The sequence below is a fragment of the Perissodus microlepis genome, chromosome 20, assembly GCF_051167445.1.
Source record: "Perissodus microlepis isolate ML-2025 ecotype Zambia chromosome 20, ASM5116744v1, whole genome shotgun sequence".
NCBI lineage: Eukaryota > Metazoa > Chordata > Actinopteri > Cichliformes > Cichlidae > Perissodus > Perissodus microlepis.
The window spans coordinates 27,876,584-27,894,626 of record NC_140480.1 but is presented as its reverse complement, the minus strand read 5'-3'; the positions used below and the strand labels follow the sequence as shown (position 1 = coordinate 27,894,626).

Here is an 18,043-nt window from a genome sequence, read left to right as displayed (position 1 = left end):
CTGTTATCTGTTTCAGTGGTATTGATTAACCTTGGAATGGTGATTGTTTGGTTTTAATTAACAAAGGACCATCAGCACTTGTCCAAACTGCATTTGTGTGAATAAAATAAATGACAACCAACATTCAAAAACACAAAAATGAGCACTTTTATTGATTTCATCATGTTCCTGTTTCCATCAGTGGTTTATTCAACAAACTAGCTATAACAAGTTTATGATCTTACAATAAAGACACTTAAGTCATTTTCCTCAGCCTGTGCTTTTCTGGGTCAACTTCCTGTTTCACGTTTGACCCACTCACCCGTGTCACAGCAATAGAACATAAAAATTTAAGCTTTTTAACTTTTTTAGCAAAGAATTTAACTCAGGAAAATAAACCCTGTGTAGCCTTAATTCAGCTTTTAACATGTTTAGTGTTACTAACAAAGAAAAGATCCACAGACATGAATTGGGCCGAAACAAAAGAAAAAGTCCTTTATGGGGCAGGCTTGTTGGAGACCAGGCGGGGCTCATTTAACCCTTCTGATTCACACCTTGATTACCAGCTTGAAACCTGTGACCCTAAAAACAAAGACAAGCTCAACGACTCTCAGGACCACACCAACCATAAAATTAAACAACAGTTTGTCCCATTTTTGGAAAACATCTTTTGCTCCTGGAGTAAAATAAAACAAATACTATAAAGATTAGTTTCATGTGGTTTGAGCGACTTCCTGTATCTGTCCTTGTGGCAGCAGAGTTAGAGAAAGTGTGCAGCAGATTAGTTTGAATTTCAAACACAATTTGTCTAAATGTTGAAAAAGCCTGAATATTTAAATACTGTTTAAGTCTTCTTTGATCTTTTATTTCACAGTCTGACTTACACTGCAGCTGCCATCTTGTTTTTAAAAATGACTGCCCTCCAGGAAAAATAAAATACATATATTTGTATTACATGAACATTGCCAAGTCATTTACTGGCTAATAACTTATATTTATCAATTACATTTAGTACATTTAGGACCTCTGAAGGGTAACATCCTCTAGTGTCTCAAAAATGTTTTTACTTGCTGGTTTGACACAACCTGAGCCGTGTAACTGTCTAATAGTAGGTGTGGGGAGCCCTGCCCCCCAGGACATGAAGCAGGAATGGAGGAGATCAAGGCCCCAGACATCTACAGGCCCCCCAGAGCACGAGAGTAGTGTAGCAAAGTAACTGCGCAAATTGCTCGTTATTTTCTGCAGGCTGTGTGTCTTACTGAAGTCTGACACCGACAAGGTCACACTAACAGCTGCATTTTGATATTTGAATATCGTGGTTATGTTTTGACTGAGAGAAGAAAAGAAAAAAACGAAGTAGACAAAAATCGCTCCAATTTCAATTATGGGTCGATCTGTGTGAGGATATTAAAAAAGAAAAGTTCATCTCAGTTTTGCTGTTCCATAAAATATCAGTATTATTCCTGAAGAGCAGAAACGGAGAGACAGAGAGGGAACACAACATTTTGATCCCAACCCTCATATTTACCTATTAACAATTAAAGAATGCCTAATTGGGACCTGACTGAAAAGCTGATTAAAATGAGAAATGGACCCTTTCATTCAAAGCAGGACACAAATGTGTTCAGTTAGTCACAGCTAAACATAAAAGTACAATAACAAAAATATGAGCAAGGATTGATGCTTGACTTTAATGGCAACTTTGACAATTAATTCTCATGGATTTCTGTCAATTTGCAAATTGTATGTACTATGTATAAAATTTGTCTGTTTAATAAAAACAATTTGTTTTATTGTTCATATCTATGAAATATAATGTGGATAAATGGGACAAAGGTTGAACTGAATCTTAACATTTATCAGATCACAGGTGAGGCTGTGTTAAAGCAGCAAGGAAAACATTTTTTGAGAAACTAGAGGATGTTGAATTTCAGAGGTCCTAAATATGCATTATTTAAAGGTCTTAAAGGTCTTCTGAGTTTTTGCTTTTTGGTTGTGCAAACAAACTAAATACAGGTATGTTACTTTTCCTGGAGGGCAGCCATTTTTAAAAACAAGATGGCAGCTGCAGTGTAAGTCAGACTGTGTCAGACCTTCGTCCCGTAATGATTCCCTCCTTCCTGAAACAGCTCCAGGAACTTCCTGTAAAGCTTCAGGGCCGTGCATGAGTCCTCCGTGCTGTCATGGGTTTCTCCCTGGATGTTGAGGCCTGTGGACATGAAAAAGAATGATCAGAAATTATTCTGCTTTCTTTCTCTCTCAGTCTATCTTTCACAAGCTCAAGATATAATTCTTACAGAGGCTATATAAAGTGCTAGTGGTTGTGAGTGGTGGTTGTGAGTGGTGGTTCAGTCCATGTTATTATTGTGTGTTTGAGGGTACAGTTGTCCATTGTGTGTGTGTGTAGGTGGTTGTGGTGTGTGTATGTCCAGTCCATGTGTTAACGTGGGTCAGATGTCAGGAGGCAGAGTTCAAGAGTCTGACAGCTGTGGGGAAGAAGCTGTTCCGGTACCTGGTGGTCTTAGTCCGGCGGCTCCTGTAGCGCCTCCCAGAGGGCAGGAGGGTGAAGAGTCCATGTGATGGGTGACTGGGGTCTTTGATGATTTTCCCAGCCCTTTTCAGACACCGCTTCCTGTAGATGTCCTTTATGGCAGGGAGTGGTGCTCCGGCGATGCGCTGGGCAGTTTTCACGACCCTCTGCAACGCCTTCCGGTCCGAGGCACAGCAGTTCCCGTACCAGACTGTTATACAGTTGGTCAGGATGCTCTCGATGGTGCAACGATAGAAGTTCACCAGGATGTCTGAGGACAGGTGGTTCTTCCTCAGAGTCCTCAAGAAGAAGAGGCGCTGGTGAGCCTTCTTGACCAGCTTGGAGTAGTTGGTCGTCCAGGTGAGATTCTCGGAGATGTGGACTCCCAGGAACTTGAAGCTGCTCACACGCTCCACAGCCGTCCACTTAATGTGGATGGGTGGATGTGGGTCAGCATTCCTCCTGTAGTCCACGATGAGCTCCTTGGTCTTCTCGGTGTTAAGCAGCAGGTTGTTTCTGTCGCACCACTCAGCCAGACGATCCACCTCCTCCCTGTAGGCGGCCTCATCGTTGTCACTGATGAGGCCAATCACCGTGGTGTCATCTGCAAACTTAATGATGGTGTTGGAACCATCAGCAGGTCTTCAGTCGTGGGTGAAGAGGGAGTAGAGGAAAGGGCTCATCACACAGCCTTGTGGTACACCGGTGTTCATCGTGATTGTAGATGAGCAGCGGTTATCCAGCCGGACATGTTGGGGGCGGTTGGTCAGGAAGTCCAGTAACCATTTGCACATGAGGGAACTGATGCCCAGGTCTGTCAGTTTCCTGATGAGTTGTGAGGGGAGGGTTGTATTGAATGCTGAACTGAAGTCTATAAACAGCATTCTGGCGTAGGTGGTGTTGTTGTCCAGGTGTGAGAGGACAGAGTGCAGTGCGATGGAGACTGCATCCTCTGTGCTCCTGTTCTGGCGGTATGCGAATTGGTGGGGGTCCAGGGTGGGGGGGAGACAGGATTTGAAGTGTGCTAGGACCAGCTGCTCTAAACACTTAGTGATGATGGGGGTGAGTGCTACTGGGCGGTAGTCATTGAGGCAAGATGGGTTGGAGTTTTTGGGTATCGGGACGATGGAGGTGGATTTGAAGCAGGCCGGTACCACAGCGTGGGCCAAGGACAGATTGAATATGTCTGTGAGCACTCCTGCAAGCTCCCCAGGACATGCTCTGAGAACACGCCCGGGGATGCCATCGGGACCTGCAGCCTTGTGGACATTGATCCTGCTCAGCACCGCTCCTACATCGGTGGGGGAGAGAGTCAGAGGTTGGTGGTCTGGCGTCACGTCTGCTTTGGTTACTGATGTTGAACTTTATTTTGTTCATAAGGTTAATTATTAGAGTTGCCAACCATCCCGTAAAAAACGGAATCGTCTCGTATTCAGAGAAAATATTACGCGTTTCGTATTTAGGTGAAAAGGAACAGTTTGTCCCGGACTTCAGCTACAATGAAAAAGACACAAAGCTGGAGTTATTCTGTGTCTTTGCTGCACAGCTGCCTCTTCTTCTCTCATCCTCTCACCCTCCCTCTCCTGTTTCTACTTCAGTCATGAAACTGATCAATGATCAGCTGATCGGCTTTTCTCTCTTGTTTATTTATCGCCCACTTTGCGCCAGAAAGAGGAGACCAGCGGATGTCGCGCTAAACAACAGCAGCACTTTTAAGCTTGATCAGCTGTTGTTAGAATTTATTTAATATTAATTTCTAGTATCAGCTGATGTTTGCTGGAGCCACAGCTGTAAACCTGCTGGTCATGATATCGGTTTGGTTATGTGATGAGAGGGAAACATGAAGACGAAACCAGGAGATGTCCTTACTGAATCATCAGAGCTGTGATGGAGAAACAGGTTTACCTTTTAGTTAACATGAATGAGTTGAAGGGAAGTGATGAACTGTTTCTGAGAGACAAATAACACCAGGATCCTTTTCTAAGTAGCTGACAGCTGGTAACTGTGCAGGGGCGGGTCTAGCAAAGTGTTGCCAGGGGGGCAGGTAGGGCATTAACAGGGAGAGGGGGGCACAAGGAAATACTTTCTTATTCTCATTTAAAATGTCTCACTTTTAAAAAAATAATTATCTGAGTCTTGCAACAAACAATTGATAGATTGATACATATATACCATCAGAACAGTGTACATCACTGTCACAACAGTGTTTATTTTCATTCAAAGGCTTTATGATTTTTGCTATAATGGTGGGCCGGTCTCTAGTCAAAATGCCCGGGACGATTTTTTTGTCCCAGTCCAGCTCTGTATGCAGCTCATCTTCAGTCTGGTGTTACCTACATCTTCCTATTCAGAAGGCAGAATTTCCGAATTCTGAGTACAATCGAAAGCACCACGACTGCAGTTTTTGTGTTGGATGTAAAAAGCAGGCTAGGATAGAATCAGGCGTGGGATTTCTCTCGTGGAAATGTGCACATTATTTTTTCCTTTCTATTGGTAGGTGGCACAGTGCACTCGTGGCAAGTAAGCAAGCTAGAAGACTGGCAATCTTGCTGGGTATCCAGTTACAGAAGCAACACATTAACAAGAGAATTCTGAGTAAAACCAAAGTTACTTTCCCTAGTAACAAGTTACTCTGAAAGTAACGAGTAACTTGAAGTAACTGAGTTACTTTTGATAGAAGTAACTAGTAATGTAACTAAGTTACTAATTTAAAGTAACTTACCCAACACTGGACACTACTCATGTCAGCACTTATATTTCTGACCTCGTGTTATAATCGATTAAACGCGATCTCCTCCCTTTTGCCCCCATTTTTGATGTTGTGGGTACAAATGATCAGGCATGACATTCTCATAATAAATCAGATAAAATACTGCAAATAATTAATCCTGCATTTGTGTGATTGAAATGTGTGTGCAATGACACCGTTTTAAAGATTTGGCCTAAATGATCGTGGCTCAAGAGTTGGGAGTTCGCCTTGTAATCAGAAGGTTGCTGGTTCGAGCCCCGGCTTGGACAGTCTCGGTCGTTGTGTCCTTGGGCAAGACACTTCACCCGTTACCTACTGGTGGTGGTCAGAGGGCCCGGTGGCGCCAGTGTCCGGCAGCCTCGCCTCTGTCAGTGCGCCCCAGGGTGGCTGTGGCTACAATGTAGCTGCCATCACCAGTGTGTGAATGTGTGTGTGGATGACTGGTTGTGTAAAGCGCTTTGGGGTCCTTACGGACTAGAAAAGCACTATACAAATACAGACCATTTACCATAATGAGCAGATAAATATTTTTGAAATCTGGGCGTATTTCCAGGCACTAAGTGTATTCTTGACTATCATACAGCTCACACAATTAGAACATTGCATAACATTTTTTTTTCCATCAGTTTTCAAATCCAAAAAATACATTGTAGCTGCAGTGATTCCTTAATTAGTCAATGATTAGAGTTCAATTCGGCTGGGAAATATTAACTGCTGTTTTTGAGAAGTAGTGTTTTTAACACAGGAAACATAAAAAGAAAATATGAGAGAGAAAAGATGGACGTTCAGCTTTAGAACTTTTCTGCTCTGGTTCAAAAACGTCCTCCTGTTGGAGCAGTTTAACTGCAGCAAACCAAAGGTGAACACGGTGCACACGGGCAGAAAATAGATTTGTTTGTTAAAGTCACAACCTTTGGTTTAAGGTTCACTAGGAAACTGAAGTTCCTGGTTTATTGGAAACCACAGTATATATTAACCACAACCAAGTACTTTATTGACAGATATGACAGTGAACAGTGAGAAAATATACATAACACTGTTTTGTTATATTTTTTGCATGTATCAGAGACCTGATTAAATACTGCATAGGTCACTATCAGCATAAAGATTTCAATGTGTTGGTGACTGCATAAAACACAAGTTAGCATCAGAGAATATAAGGACATGGTTTAGCTAGCAATCATTTTTGCAAGCCAGAATTTTATAGTTAGCTAATTTAGTTGGCTAATTTACCAGCCACATAAGCCCTGGGAGTTTTTGTGTTTCAATAACATTAAAACCAAATGAAGGTTCCTCCATTATTCAAATTCCTACTGATGCTAAATTGAGTTGACCCTGATAGATAAATTCCATGGACTGTTCCCTTTCATGAGTGAGTGATATTGGTTTTTGGTGTCTTCTCCCTGTCGTATGATGAGGGTAGAGCTGTACATTTTAGTTAGAACATGGTTTATCATATTTAGGTTGAAACTAACTTGCTAAATTCATGTGAACTTCTAACTGCACTGAACTTGGTGAAGTCCTTATTGTAACACCTCTGAGAACAGCTGCACATTGAAAGACCATTTTTAACTCTCAGAGGTGCCTCAGTTGGTTTGACTGTGGGGACTGAAGGAGCATCTGGATCTGGAAACTTCTAACAACATCAAACAAACAAAGCACTTGACAGCAGTCAGACACTTTTCTTTTTCCCTGCCATGTTTTCTTTACAGCCCAGGTTTTACTGCTCAGGAAAAATAACTCTAAGGGGAAGCCTTTGTTACTCAGTGAGAAGTCAAGACTAGGGTTATTTTTTAAGCTCATTTAAAATACCTGCTGTACAGGCTATAAAAAAATGTACATTTATGATCACTATATCAACAAACATGCACAGAAATACACAATAAAAACATAACAGTCAATAAAACAGCTGAAACAGCTAAAGCTGAAAGCCAGTCAGAGTAAACTGATTTCTAACAGAGTCTTAAAATGATCAGACAGCTCTTATGTTAATCGGGGAGGTTATCCTAAAGATTAGTGGCAGCCACCAAAAAGACTCTGCCACCATGTTCACTAGATACTAGACATATTTCTTTGGCTGAATGTGATTGTGCTGCTGATTTTTGCTGGATGTTTCACAGATGTGCTGAGCAGGCTCACTTTGACTTAAGCTACCACTGTACTGATTCTTTGGTAAGTGTTGTGTTTCCAGGTGCTGAATTGTACTATATGCTGTTTAGCCAACAGAAAGCTGAATTTCATTTAAAATACACTTAATGACAAGAGATACTTGACTGTTGATTTGGTTTACCATTAATAATCCTGGAAGTTAGACGACCTCTGGAAGGTGGACTAGCTTTAGATGAAAACCATACTCAGGTCTCTCCACTGATGCTTATTTTTAACAGTGGACGTCTTTCAGGATCTCTCTCCGCCAACCAACATGGAATCTACTGCCTTCATCAGATGCTGCTCTCCACATAGTTTCATTTGCCTTTCATGATAAAAGTGACCACTCCATGAGAACCATGAAATACTCTTCAGCGTGTGACACAAATTTCCCTCTTGAATTCACAATGTGTAGTTTCATAAGCATTATATGTCTAAATGATGTAACACAGATACTCATTTTTTCTTGAGCCACAAGCATGTCGGCAAGAAAAATGTCATCTTACCTTTCTCTCGTTGAGCAGGCATTTCAACTCTACTAAGTTAGGACGATAAGTGAAAAAGACCAAACAATTGATCCAGGGCAGGCAAAGGCTCTTCCATGCTCACGAACAAGAGAGTGTAAGGTGAAGATAAGGGTTATTTGAAATCAGCAAAGCTTCCAGAAGAGCTTGTGAAAGATAGAGTGAGAGAGAAAGAAAGGAGAATAATTTCTGATCATTCTTTTTCATGTCCACAGGCCTCAACATCCAGGGAGAAACCCATGACAGCACGGAGGACTCATGCACGGCCCTGAAGCTTTACAGGAAGTTCCTGGAGCTGTATCAGGAAGGAGGGAATCATTATGGGACGAAGGTCTGACACAGTCTGACTTACACTGCAGCTGCCATCTTGTTTTTAAAAATGGCTGCCCTCCAGGAAAAGTAACATACCTGTATTTAGTTTGTTTGCACAACCAAAAAGCAAATTTGTTAATAGGTAAATATGAGGGTTGGGATCAAAATGTTGTTCTCCCTCTCTGTCTCTCCGTTTCTGCTCTTCAGAAATAATACTGATATTTTATGGAACAGCAAAACTGAGATGAACTTTTCTTTTTTAATATCCTCACACAGATTGACCCATAATTGAAATTGGAGCGATTTTCGTCTACTTTGTTTTTTTTTCTTCTCTCAGTCAAAACATAACCACGATATTCAAATATCAAAATGGAGCTGTTAGTGTGACCTTGTCGGTGTCAGACTTCAGTAAGACACAGCCTCACACAGCCTGCAGAAAATAATGAGCAATTCGCGCAGTTACTTTGCTACAGAGAGAAAAAGAGCGAGGGACAACAACGTCACATTAGAAAGGTATAGTAATCATCCACTATTTTCAGTTGCAGATGATAAAGGATTCAGAAATCATGCAGGCCCATATGACAGAGAATGTGCATCTTCTTTTTGTTTTAATATTTTAATTTATATTTAATTGTGTTGTGGTTTGCAGTGTTTTGGGTTGTTTCACGTTAAATTTGTTTAAAAGGAAAAAGCTGAAAATTTAAATAGTTAAAAGTTTAAAATGTAAATAGTTGTTTTTTGTATTATATGATTTATTTATTACATTTTATGTGGAGTGAATAAATAAAGTATATTTATGGTGGCCCTTACAGACAAAGCACGTACAAACTCCAAAACACGTACAAACTCCAAAACGCGTAAAAACTCCAAAACGCGTAAAAACTCAGACGCACTTACAAACCCCGAAGCATGTACAAACTCCAAAACACGTAAAAACTCAGAAGCACGTACAAACTCCAAAACACGTAAAACCTCAGAAGCACGTACAAACTCAGAATCACGTACAAAAGACAACAGAAGTGCTCCAGGATGCTAGGGCGCAGTGTTGAGCTTTTGTTACCTAGTGGCTACACAAGCCAGAAAGTATCAACAACCGGATTTGGTGTGTGGTAGTAACAGGTAAATGAACTTTTTTTTTTAATTATTTGAATAAATATGAGTGCTTGTCTATAAATACACAAACAATACACACATGCTTTCAATTGTGTAATTTAAGTGATCTGGGTAGCTCTGTTTTGGAAGTTCAGTTAACGCTAGAAATGTGTTTTGGAGTTTGTACGTGCTTTTTGGAGTTTGTATGTGCTTTAGAGTTTGTACGTGTTTTGTCTCTAGGGGCCATATATAAACATATATAAATAAAACCACTTTTTTTACATTAGTAATTCCTTTTCTGCATAATTTTATATTATTGTTAATGATAAATTAATTAAAGTAACAAAACAACCTGAAGAGCCGGTTCAGAGCCGAAAGAGCCGGCTCTTTTTAGTGAGCCGAGCCGAAAGAGCCGGATCTCTAAAAAGAGCCGGAAATCCCATCACTACTGCTCAGTAACATTCAATATTTATTATTTACTGTTACTTGTGGTTATGTTGGTTGTTGCTGTGGATGCGGATGTGCTCATGTGTACGCCGCTGCTTTGCGCTGCGTTTGGCTGGGAATTGTTGAAATTAAATGTTTACATCTTTGTATATGAATCACATGAATTAGCGCACTGTACATCACCCAAAGAAATTTCTACTTACTAAATCTGGACCTGGATATCAGCTTCACACCAGCCATTTGTAGTGTTATAAGTCTACTTCACGATCTTCTGAAGAGTCCTGAGTGTTTGGTGACTTCTGAGTGACTTTTAAGTTTAAACAATACTCTGGCACGGAAAAGGTTACGGCTTTCTTTGGACTTTTATATCCCTGAAAAAATGCTTCCTCTCTCTCACAGAATCTGTTGATTTCGGAGCCTTGAATTGGTTCAAAGGCCTTGACTGTCTTACTCGCCACATATTGACAAAAATATTCGTTTTGATTTCTTTTATTATTATTATTGATATTACAATATTTCTCTGACTGTAATAGCTCGTTTTTAAGCCTCCCAGTTATCAGTATTGTGATCACACTATTGCTTTAATATTATTGAGACTACACAACACATTCATTCCTGACCTCCACATATCCAGCTGAACAGGATTACTATACTCTGTGTAGATTTACACATTCTTTCATGGAACATTGAAATAACTGTGTTGTGTAGATTTTTAACATATCTCCTGGATCATTACTAACTGTATGTTTAGTTTTACTTGTAGAGTTGTTGGTAAGACCAGACAAGGAGCTCAAACAATTTCATTTTATGGTTCCCAAAACAAAACAAGCCGAAAAACAATGAAAATAATGTCAAAAACTTTTAAAAACAACTATGTGGAAACGGTAAGAGTGTGCAGATCATCCAGCAGAGGGCACCATTATATCAAAAAATCGTTCAAATGTGACTTAAAGCTTTATTAAATGAAGCATGTCTATTAAAGTATAGTTACTACTTTTCAAAGGTGGTGGCTGTAAATGCTGCACTTGAAGCACAGTCCTTACCAGTTAGGGCATTTTAAAGATCTCGAGGTGAAATATTGTGGAATTTTTTCAAACTTGCTAAATGTGTCATTTATAGAAGAGAAATAACAGCTTTTGAAAAATTGAACGTTGATCTGAATTCTGAGAAAGCTGCAAAAAGTTAGCTGGAAAATGAACAGTGCAACAGATTTCACAGAAGCTGGCGGAAAAAAAACAAACTAAATTCATTGTGGTTGGATTCTGTTTTAATCAAGATTTTCATGGATTCATGCACATTCTCCACTTCCTGGTATCAAACAACAAACATTTTACAGTGCTCAGGATGACTTCATTTACATGCAACAATTTTGACTTTTTTAAAAACAAAAACAAAATGCTTCAAATTCATATTTTGAATGATCACTTTCCCCCCTGTAAACCTCTCTGATATAAAAAGCTTACATTTAGATATGATAAAAATAACTGAGTCACTGACTCAAAGCAAATAACGATAAAATATGATACAAAATAAGCAGCCCGAGCATCTTCAGGTCATGGTGTTGCTCACAGTCCCATCACAGAGGGAAGCACAGCAGCACCTGTGGAAGGAGAGTGCTTTCAGTCCACTCAGACGGACCATCTTGCATCCGAATCCGGGACTTTCCAGTTCAGCTGGAAGCCTTTGTCGTAGACTTCGTAGAGCACCTTCGTCACGTAATGATTCCCTCCTTCCTGATACAGCTCCAGGTACTTCCTGTAAAGCTTCAGGGCCGTGCATGAGTCCTCCGTGCTGTCGTGGGTTTCTCCCTGGATGTTGAGGCCTGTGGACATGAAAAAAAGGTCAGGAATGATTCAAATGAAAGTGTTCAGCTTCAGATTACAGTGTGGATATGAGGAATTAACACGTACGCTTTAGTGCATGAACTCAAAAAAGCCTCTAAATACTTTGTTGTTCAGATTTAATTCCAAGATGGGTTTGATGACAACTAAAACATCATGAACTATACTGACTTCAGTAACATGAGCGGATTATCCAGTTTACATATTTGGATCCTAATCCCTCTCACAGTAATAATGTGATTTAATTCGATTACAGACTCATATTTGGATTATTTGGATTTGATTTTGTTTTTTTGTTTCTACTAACTTACCAAGAAAATACCAAGCAAGGAATTTCAGAGAAATCATCCTCTTGTAGGGCAATCGGAAGAGGTGGACGGTGTCAATAACTTGATCTTTGGGAACCTTAAGAAAAAAAAAAAAAAAAACATTAAAATCAAAGCACATCTATAAAAAACACATCTCTAAACTATATGAACTAATTTGAAATTTAAAACTGATGAAATAACGTACCACTAAATTAATGACACGAATGTCATTCTGCAGGCCGTGGCCGACGAAGCGAACTCCTGCATCGATGAGGAAGCGTAGCTTCAGGTAGGTCGACTTCAGCGTGGTCACGTGCTTAGATGATACTGTGGCATCCAGGTCTCCAGGTTCGATTCCAGAGTATTTTGTCAAATAGTCGACCACCTGGAAGAACAAATTGACAAGTTAGCGGGTGGATCCTTGAAACATTATATATTCATTCTTTTAGGTCATCGTGGTCTTTTCTCTCTGCAGCTTCTCACCTGCTCCTGAGTGGAGATGTAGTCATCGATAAAGGGGACCCCCTCGTTGGGCCCCTGACCCCTCACACAGGTGATCCTGGCCACAGACATCTGACTGGGTATGATGGTCGATTTGGTGCCGCCGCTATGCAGCACTGCTTCCTCCTGCAAACGCACATATTCAGGGCTCAATTTTGTTTTAAATACTTGAGTCAGATTAGCTGAACTACTGAAAATATGTACTAGGAATATTTAAAATTGTTTTTAATCCTATATTATAATTAACGATGCCAGACTTACCTCACTGAGCTTTACAAACTCAGCGTCCAGCCCCACCAGGTCACCAGCCTGCGGCATCTCACTGACTGTGAGTGGGATGAAAGTGGCGTCTGTCTTGCTCTGCTTCTCAGTCCGATATAAGTCGGATTTGACTTCAGACTGATTGTGCTGACACTCACTGCGGAGGTCGTATTTGGTGTGGTAGTTTCTCTTGGCGTAACACAGGATGGCTGGCACTTTCCAGCTCACATCAAACTGTGCAGCCTCAGTCTGAAAAGAAAAGGAGAAACATTTTTAAATGACTGCACACATTAAAGTTAGCATGAATAAACAAGCAGGAATCTTATCTAGGATCCTTACCTTCTCAATCGGCTCAATGAGGAAGTCATTGAAGAGGTACCACTGCTGGCGAGAGACTCCCTGAAATAATAAAATCATTTTGAATGTTAAAAATTAAACTTTTTGTAGTCAGCAGATGTCAAGCTTTTCTTATCTAAGCGTCACTCACCTCTTTTCTTTGATGGTAGGTCTCACCCACTTTGATGTGTGCGACCAGATTACCACCCGTGCCAGCGTCCAGGATGTGCGGCACCGTGACCACCAAGTCATACAGAGAAGCTCCCTCCGCCTGTTCAGCAGCACTTAACTAGTAACAGAAAGTGCAAATAATTGTAAGATAAACTTTTTCATTTCACAAAAGTTGAGAAATTCATGTGTTACAGAAACAAAAACACTAAAACCAACCTATAGTTCAATATCTACAGATTAGTGTAATAATGTTTTAAAAATATTGCTCCTGGAAATATGGTTTTAATTTTGAAGTCAAATTTTAACTTGGTGATGAAAAGTTACTCAATTATTTCTTCAAGTGCAAAGATCAGCTGAAAATCTAAAGTCCTCACCTCCTCGCCCTCAGGCCAGCTGCTGATCTCCAGTCTCTGACTTTTGCTGAGGGACATCTTGAGCGTGGCGGGGATCCACATGTGACGCTGATCCTGATCTGTTTTCTGCATGGATTTGTTGAAGGCGTACTATAAAAACAAAAACATGGACAATCATGTAAATAATGAACATATAAATCATTAGTTTCTCTGTTTCTTTTAACTGTATTTAAACACGGTGAATCAGTCACTTACCTCGGCCTGAACCTTCCAGAATTCGGCCGCTTTGCTGCTGTTCACCTCACAGTTTATCACCAAAACATCTGGGAGATGTCGAATGTTGCGTGTCTGCACCTACAGTGTAACACAAAGAAATGATTACCCTGCACAAAAGGTAACAATCAACCATAAATGATTTGTCATTATGAGTGAATGAAAGCTGTAACTCACTGTGGGCTGATACTTGTCACAGTTTCCACACCATGTGTGAGATCTCTGCTGCAGGCAGATGCTTTTCTTCAGGATCTCAGCAAAGTCGTGCTCCTTTATTCTTTTTCCTGAAGTGTCAAAGTACAATGAATATCAGTGTACATCAAATCAAGCAGATATTTCCCTCTGCTCATTCAAAAACTAAATTAATTCAAACCATTATGTAATCATTAATAGTTCAAGCTTCAAAGACAGAGTAATTCACAGTCACAGATATCCATGCTCTCAGTGCTCTCAGACTCACCTTGAGAGTCGGGGTAATGCATGTTGAACAGCGACATGAGGGAGGAGTGGACTGTTTCTATGCCACAGAGACACAGGCTGCGGTTCTCAACGTCAGAACAAAACAGCTCTCTAATGACAGAGTCGCCAGAGGAGCCCAGAGAACTGCAACACAAACACAAATCACAGTTTCAGAAACCAGAAGGAAAACTCTGCATTTATAAACAAACATAATGATAAGACTGGGACAGTGTCCAGTAAGAATGCAGGTCAACAACGATGTGTTTTACCTGCTCCTGGTCGTCCTGTAGGCCCGTGGATCCTCCTGCTCCTGTGTCTCCTGGAAGAGCTGGTAGAGGATGAAGTGATTCCATCTCTGGATTAAGCGACCTAGCTCGACTGTTCCTGTCGTCTCCTCACAGTTTGAGAGGATCAGGCCCATCTCTTTGGCTTCAGGGACGTTTCGAAGTGCTCTGAGGAAGTTGCTGGCCTTAAGGAAGAAGACATTAGAGGTTACTTTGGGCAGTCACAACAAAATGAGATTTCAAAGTAAGAGCCTTGCAATCCCCAACAGATTGAAAAAAAAAAGAAAGAAAGAAACTTACCTGACATGGATCTCCTTGTGACAAATCCAACATGTGGAAGAGGAAGCCGAGTTCACAAGCCAAACAAAACTCCTTGTGGCACAAATGATTCTGAACAAGGCAGCGAACTGGCTCCAGGAAGTATAACACCTAAGATGCAAACATAAAAGACCCATGGAACATTTGACAAATTGTCTCATATTAAAAATTAAATGTACACATTGTGAATCTTCAGCTTCTTACCTGGATCATGCAGTTACAGTAGGCGTTGGGAATCTGCGGCTCCAGGCCAGCAAACAAGGTCCTGTTGTAATGTTTGAAGTCAAAATCTTCCCGTCCACGTTTAGAGTATTTAATTGTCACCTGAAGCACAACAAACACATCTTTGTCACATGTTTTGGAAATCAAAGCTTGTAGCAACACTCTAGAAATTGTTACATATCATAATTAACTGCATCTCTATGAACACCAGGGTGAAACATAGCAAGTCCAACCTTTCTGTACTTTTCGGGAACAGTGTGAAGGAGCGGCTCTTCATCACTCTCTGCTGGAGATTCAGGGACGTGGTTGTAATAACCAGGTGTCCCTTCTTTATTTGCAGGGACCTGCAAACAACAAACAGGGGAAAAAACTTAAAATACACCATGTGGAGATGGGTTTAACTTTTTTTGTAAATTTATTACAATATTGTAAAAATGACAGTTTAAAAGAGCAACAAGTTTTTTACATACCTGGTTACAGGGGCAGGCGTAAGGATTTTCCACATAACTGTTGAAGCCAACAGTTTCAATAGTTTGTGGGATTTCTGGGTCCATCCCAGGAGCCCATCTGTTGAAAAGAAACATGTTTTAGATGGAAACCTTTAATGGGAACTACATGAGACTCTAATTTTGAGAACTGCTTTTAAAATATTGAGCAAACCATTTATATCAACTGGGGAAGACTCGACATTATCTTACAAACTTTTATTGAATCTGACAACAATATTTATGAACGCTCTAATGCAAACTCTTCAGTCTCGTTAGTGATTGTGTTACCTTGAGCTGGGTGTAGCCTGGGCAGTGGGGATGGGAGAGCAGGGCTGCAGGTTATGATTCCAGGTCAGCTGAGGCTGTGCATCCACAACGCAGGGCTCTCTGGAGTAGACGTTAAACATAACGTCCCGAGTATCGGACCAGAGACGCACACATCCCCCCGAATCTCCAAAGGCTAAGGCTTGTTTGCTGGATGAGACCTCAAAACTTGTGAGAAAGTGGCCGTTTGTGTTGACGTGGAAAATATCCGCCACGTTGGCGAGGCCAGTGGGCTCACAGAACTGACACTCACCTGGAAAAAGACACAGAATGCAGGCAGTTATAGCAAAGCCACAAATCACACAAAGAAATTGTGTGTCACATTTTTTGGCCAAACATAGTAAGACTATGCTACAGAAAACTGGACTAAAGAATCCTGTAGCCAGCTTCATACCTGTCTGTGAGATGATTGCGAGCCGTGACGTGTAGGTAGGAATGAAGCGCACGAAGAAGGGATCCACATGCACCCAAAGGGGGGTTGCAGCTCGCATCATGCGGAGGTCATACACCATGAGGAAACGTTCATTCAGCCCTTGGCTGGAGAACCCATTCACAGCCAAAAGGTTTCCGTGAACATCAAAGTCTGACAGGCCGCCAGGAAATGCGTCAAACTTTTGTGTCCTAAATGTGCGCAAGTCTCGAAGGGTCACCTGTTATCAGCAGAGGGTCAGTGTTAGAGAGATATAAACCAAACCTTGTCAAACTGATGCAATCAGGGGATACTTACTTTGCCAGAAGGGTGCCCAAAGACGAAGAAACGATTGGTCTGACGCATTATTGTCACTCCAGGTGCCTCCACTGTGAACTGGAAGGACAATCGAGACAGCAGACAGTCAGACCCTCGCTGTGAAGTCAGTTGTATGATGTGCCAGTGGTGTAAGCATAGATAGTTGTGGATTTTGATAAACATAAGCCTGGTGTCTTACTTTTTGAGTTTCTTGAAGTGTGTTCATGTCAACTTCAACCACATAGTTTTGTAATCCCCCCATGAGCAGCATGTTATCAGTCATGAGGAGACTGTGCATATCAGCTCCTTCTTCCATCCTGCAAAGCACCAAAAATTGCCATTAATTCAATAACATAAGGAATAATTTCACAGCTTCAGGTCATCAACAGTCAATGTAACACTTACCGATAATCAAACATGACGAGGCCTCCACGAGTGTAACATCTGAGGTTGCACTCAGAAAGGAACAGCATGCCTGTGTCCAAACTCTGCATGTGTCTGATGGCATCAGTTGCGTGCACTTGGAAAGAAGAGTAGCGTGCCATCGTAGGTCCAAGGAAGGATTTTACATGACCCTAAGAGAAGAGCACAAATATTATTAAACAGTGCAAAGTTTAAGGTGAATGTAGAAGAAACAAACTCTGCTGAAGCATCATTTTGGCTCTTACCGTGTAGTTTCCCATCCAGAGCATTTCCCGCTGCAGGTCAAAATGTGTTGCAGTGACGGGGATGCCAGCTTCTGAAACTTTACTGTGCAGCTCAGAAAAAATCCCCTTCCTTACGTGCACAGGTTTAGGAACGGTCACAGCCAGCTCCTGTGTGTACATTCTCACGTCTTGGTGGAGGTTTGGATTCAGATATGAGTTCATGGTGGGCTCCAGTCCCCCAGGAGTCCACTGAGGAGACCAGTGAGGAGTCCAGTGAAGAGAGTTCATAGTCCTGTGATGGTTGGCCCAGTATTCACCTAATCTTTTGTTGAGAGCTTCAAAAATCTTCTTGAGTTCAGCTAAATCAGCCTGCAGAGGAACTGGAACTTCTGTAAATAGTAGTACTTGCAGGTTTAATCCTGATCTCTTGAAATGAAGAAAACTGGAGTCCAGATCTAAAGTCTGATGGAGAGAGCCACGTATTTAACCTCCACTGGGATTCAAGGCGGTCCTAAGAGTCGTTGACTGTCCCTGCATTAAACGTTAGGCTCACAGGTTTCAGGGTCTGAATCAAGGTGGGTGTGGCTGAGTTTACATGAATACAGGTGTGAATTCTTTGGGAGACGTGGGCATCGTGTCATCATTAAGCCCGCATTAAGGTGTCAGAGGGGGGTTGACCCAGTTTTTGCCTGAGCGTGTTGTTTCTGAATTGCACCAAGATAATGAGTTTGATCAGACTGGGAGGACCT

The 18,043-nt window shown here is 41.3% G+C and overlaps 1 protein-coding gene across 1 annotated transcript; it reads right to left on the bottom strand.

Annotated features, from left to right (window-relative positions):
* Positions 1–11,323: 11,323 nt before the first annotated feature.
* LOC146364762 (PAN2-PAN3 deadenylation complex catalytic subunit PAN2-like) lies at positions 11,324–17,964 on the bottom strand. Its single transcript, XM_084917236.1, has 22 exons — positions 17,316–17,964; positions 17,053–17,222; positions 16,847–16,964; positions 16,648–16,725; positions 16,315–16,570; positions 15,885–16,173; positions 15,579–15,675; positions 15,342–15,452; positions 15,091–15,210; positions 14,869–14,997; positions 14,554–14,753; positions 14,286–14,428; positions 14,003–14,109; positions 13,808–13,906; positions 13,574–13,702; positions 13,180–13,317; positions 13,032–13,091; positions 12,693–12,941; positions 12,414–12,557; positions 12,136–12,315; positions 11,934–12,027; positions 11,324–11,603 (listed from the first exon to the last, which is right to left on the bottom strand). The coding sequence occupies exons 1-22, from the start codon at positions 17,580–17,582 to the stop codon at positions 11,410–11,412; spliced, it is 3,372 nt and encodes a 1,123-aa protein (XP_084773362.1). The 5' UTR covers positions 17,583–17,964; the 3' UTR covers positions 11,324–11,409.
* Positions 17,965–18,043: the final 79 nt, after the last annotated feature.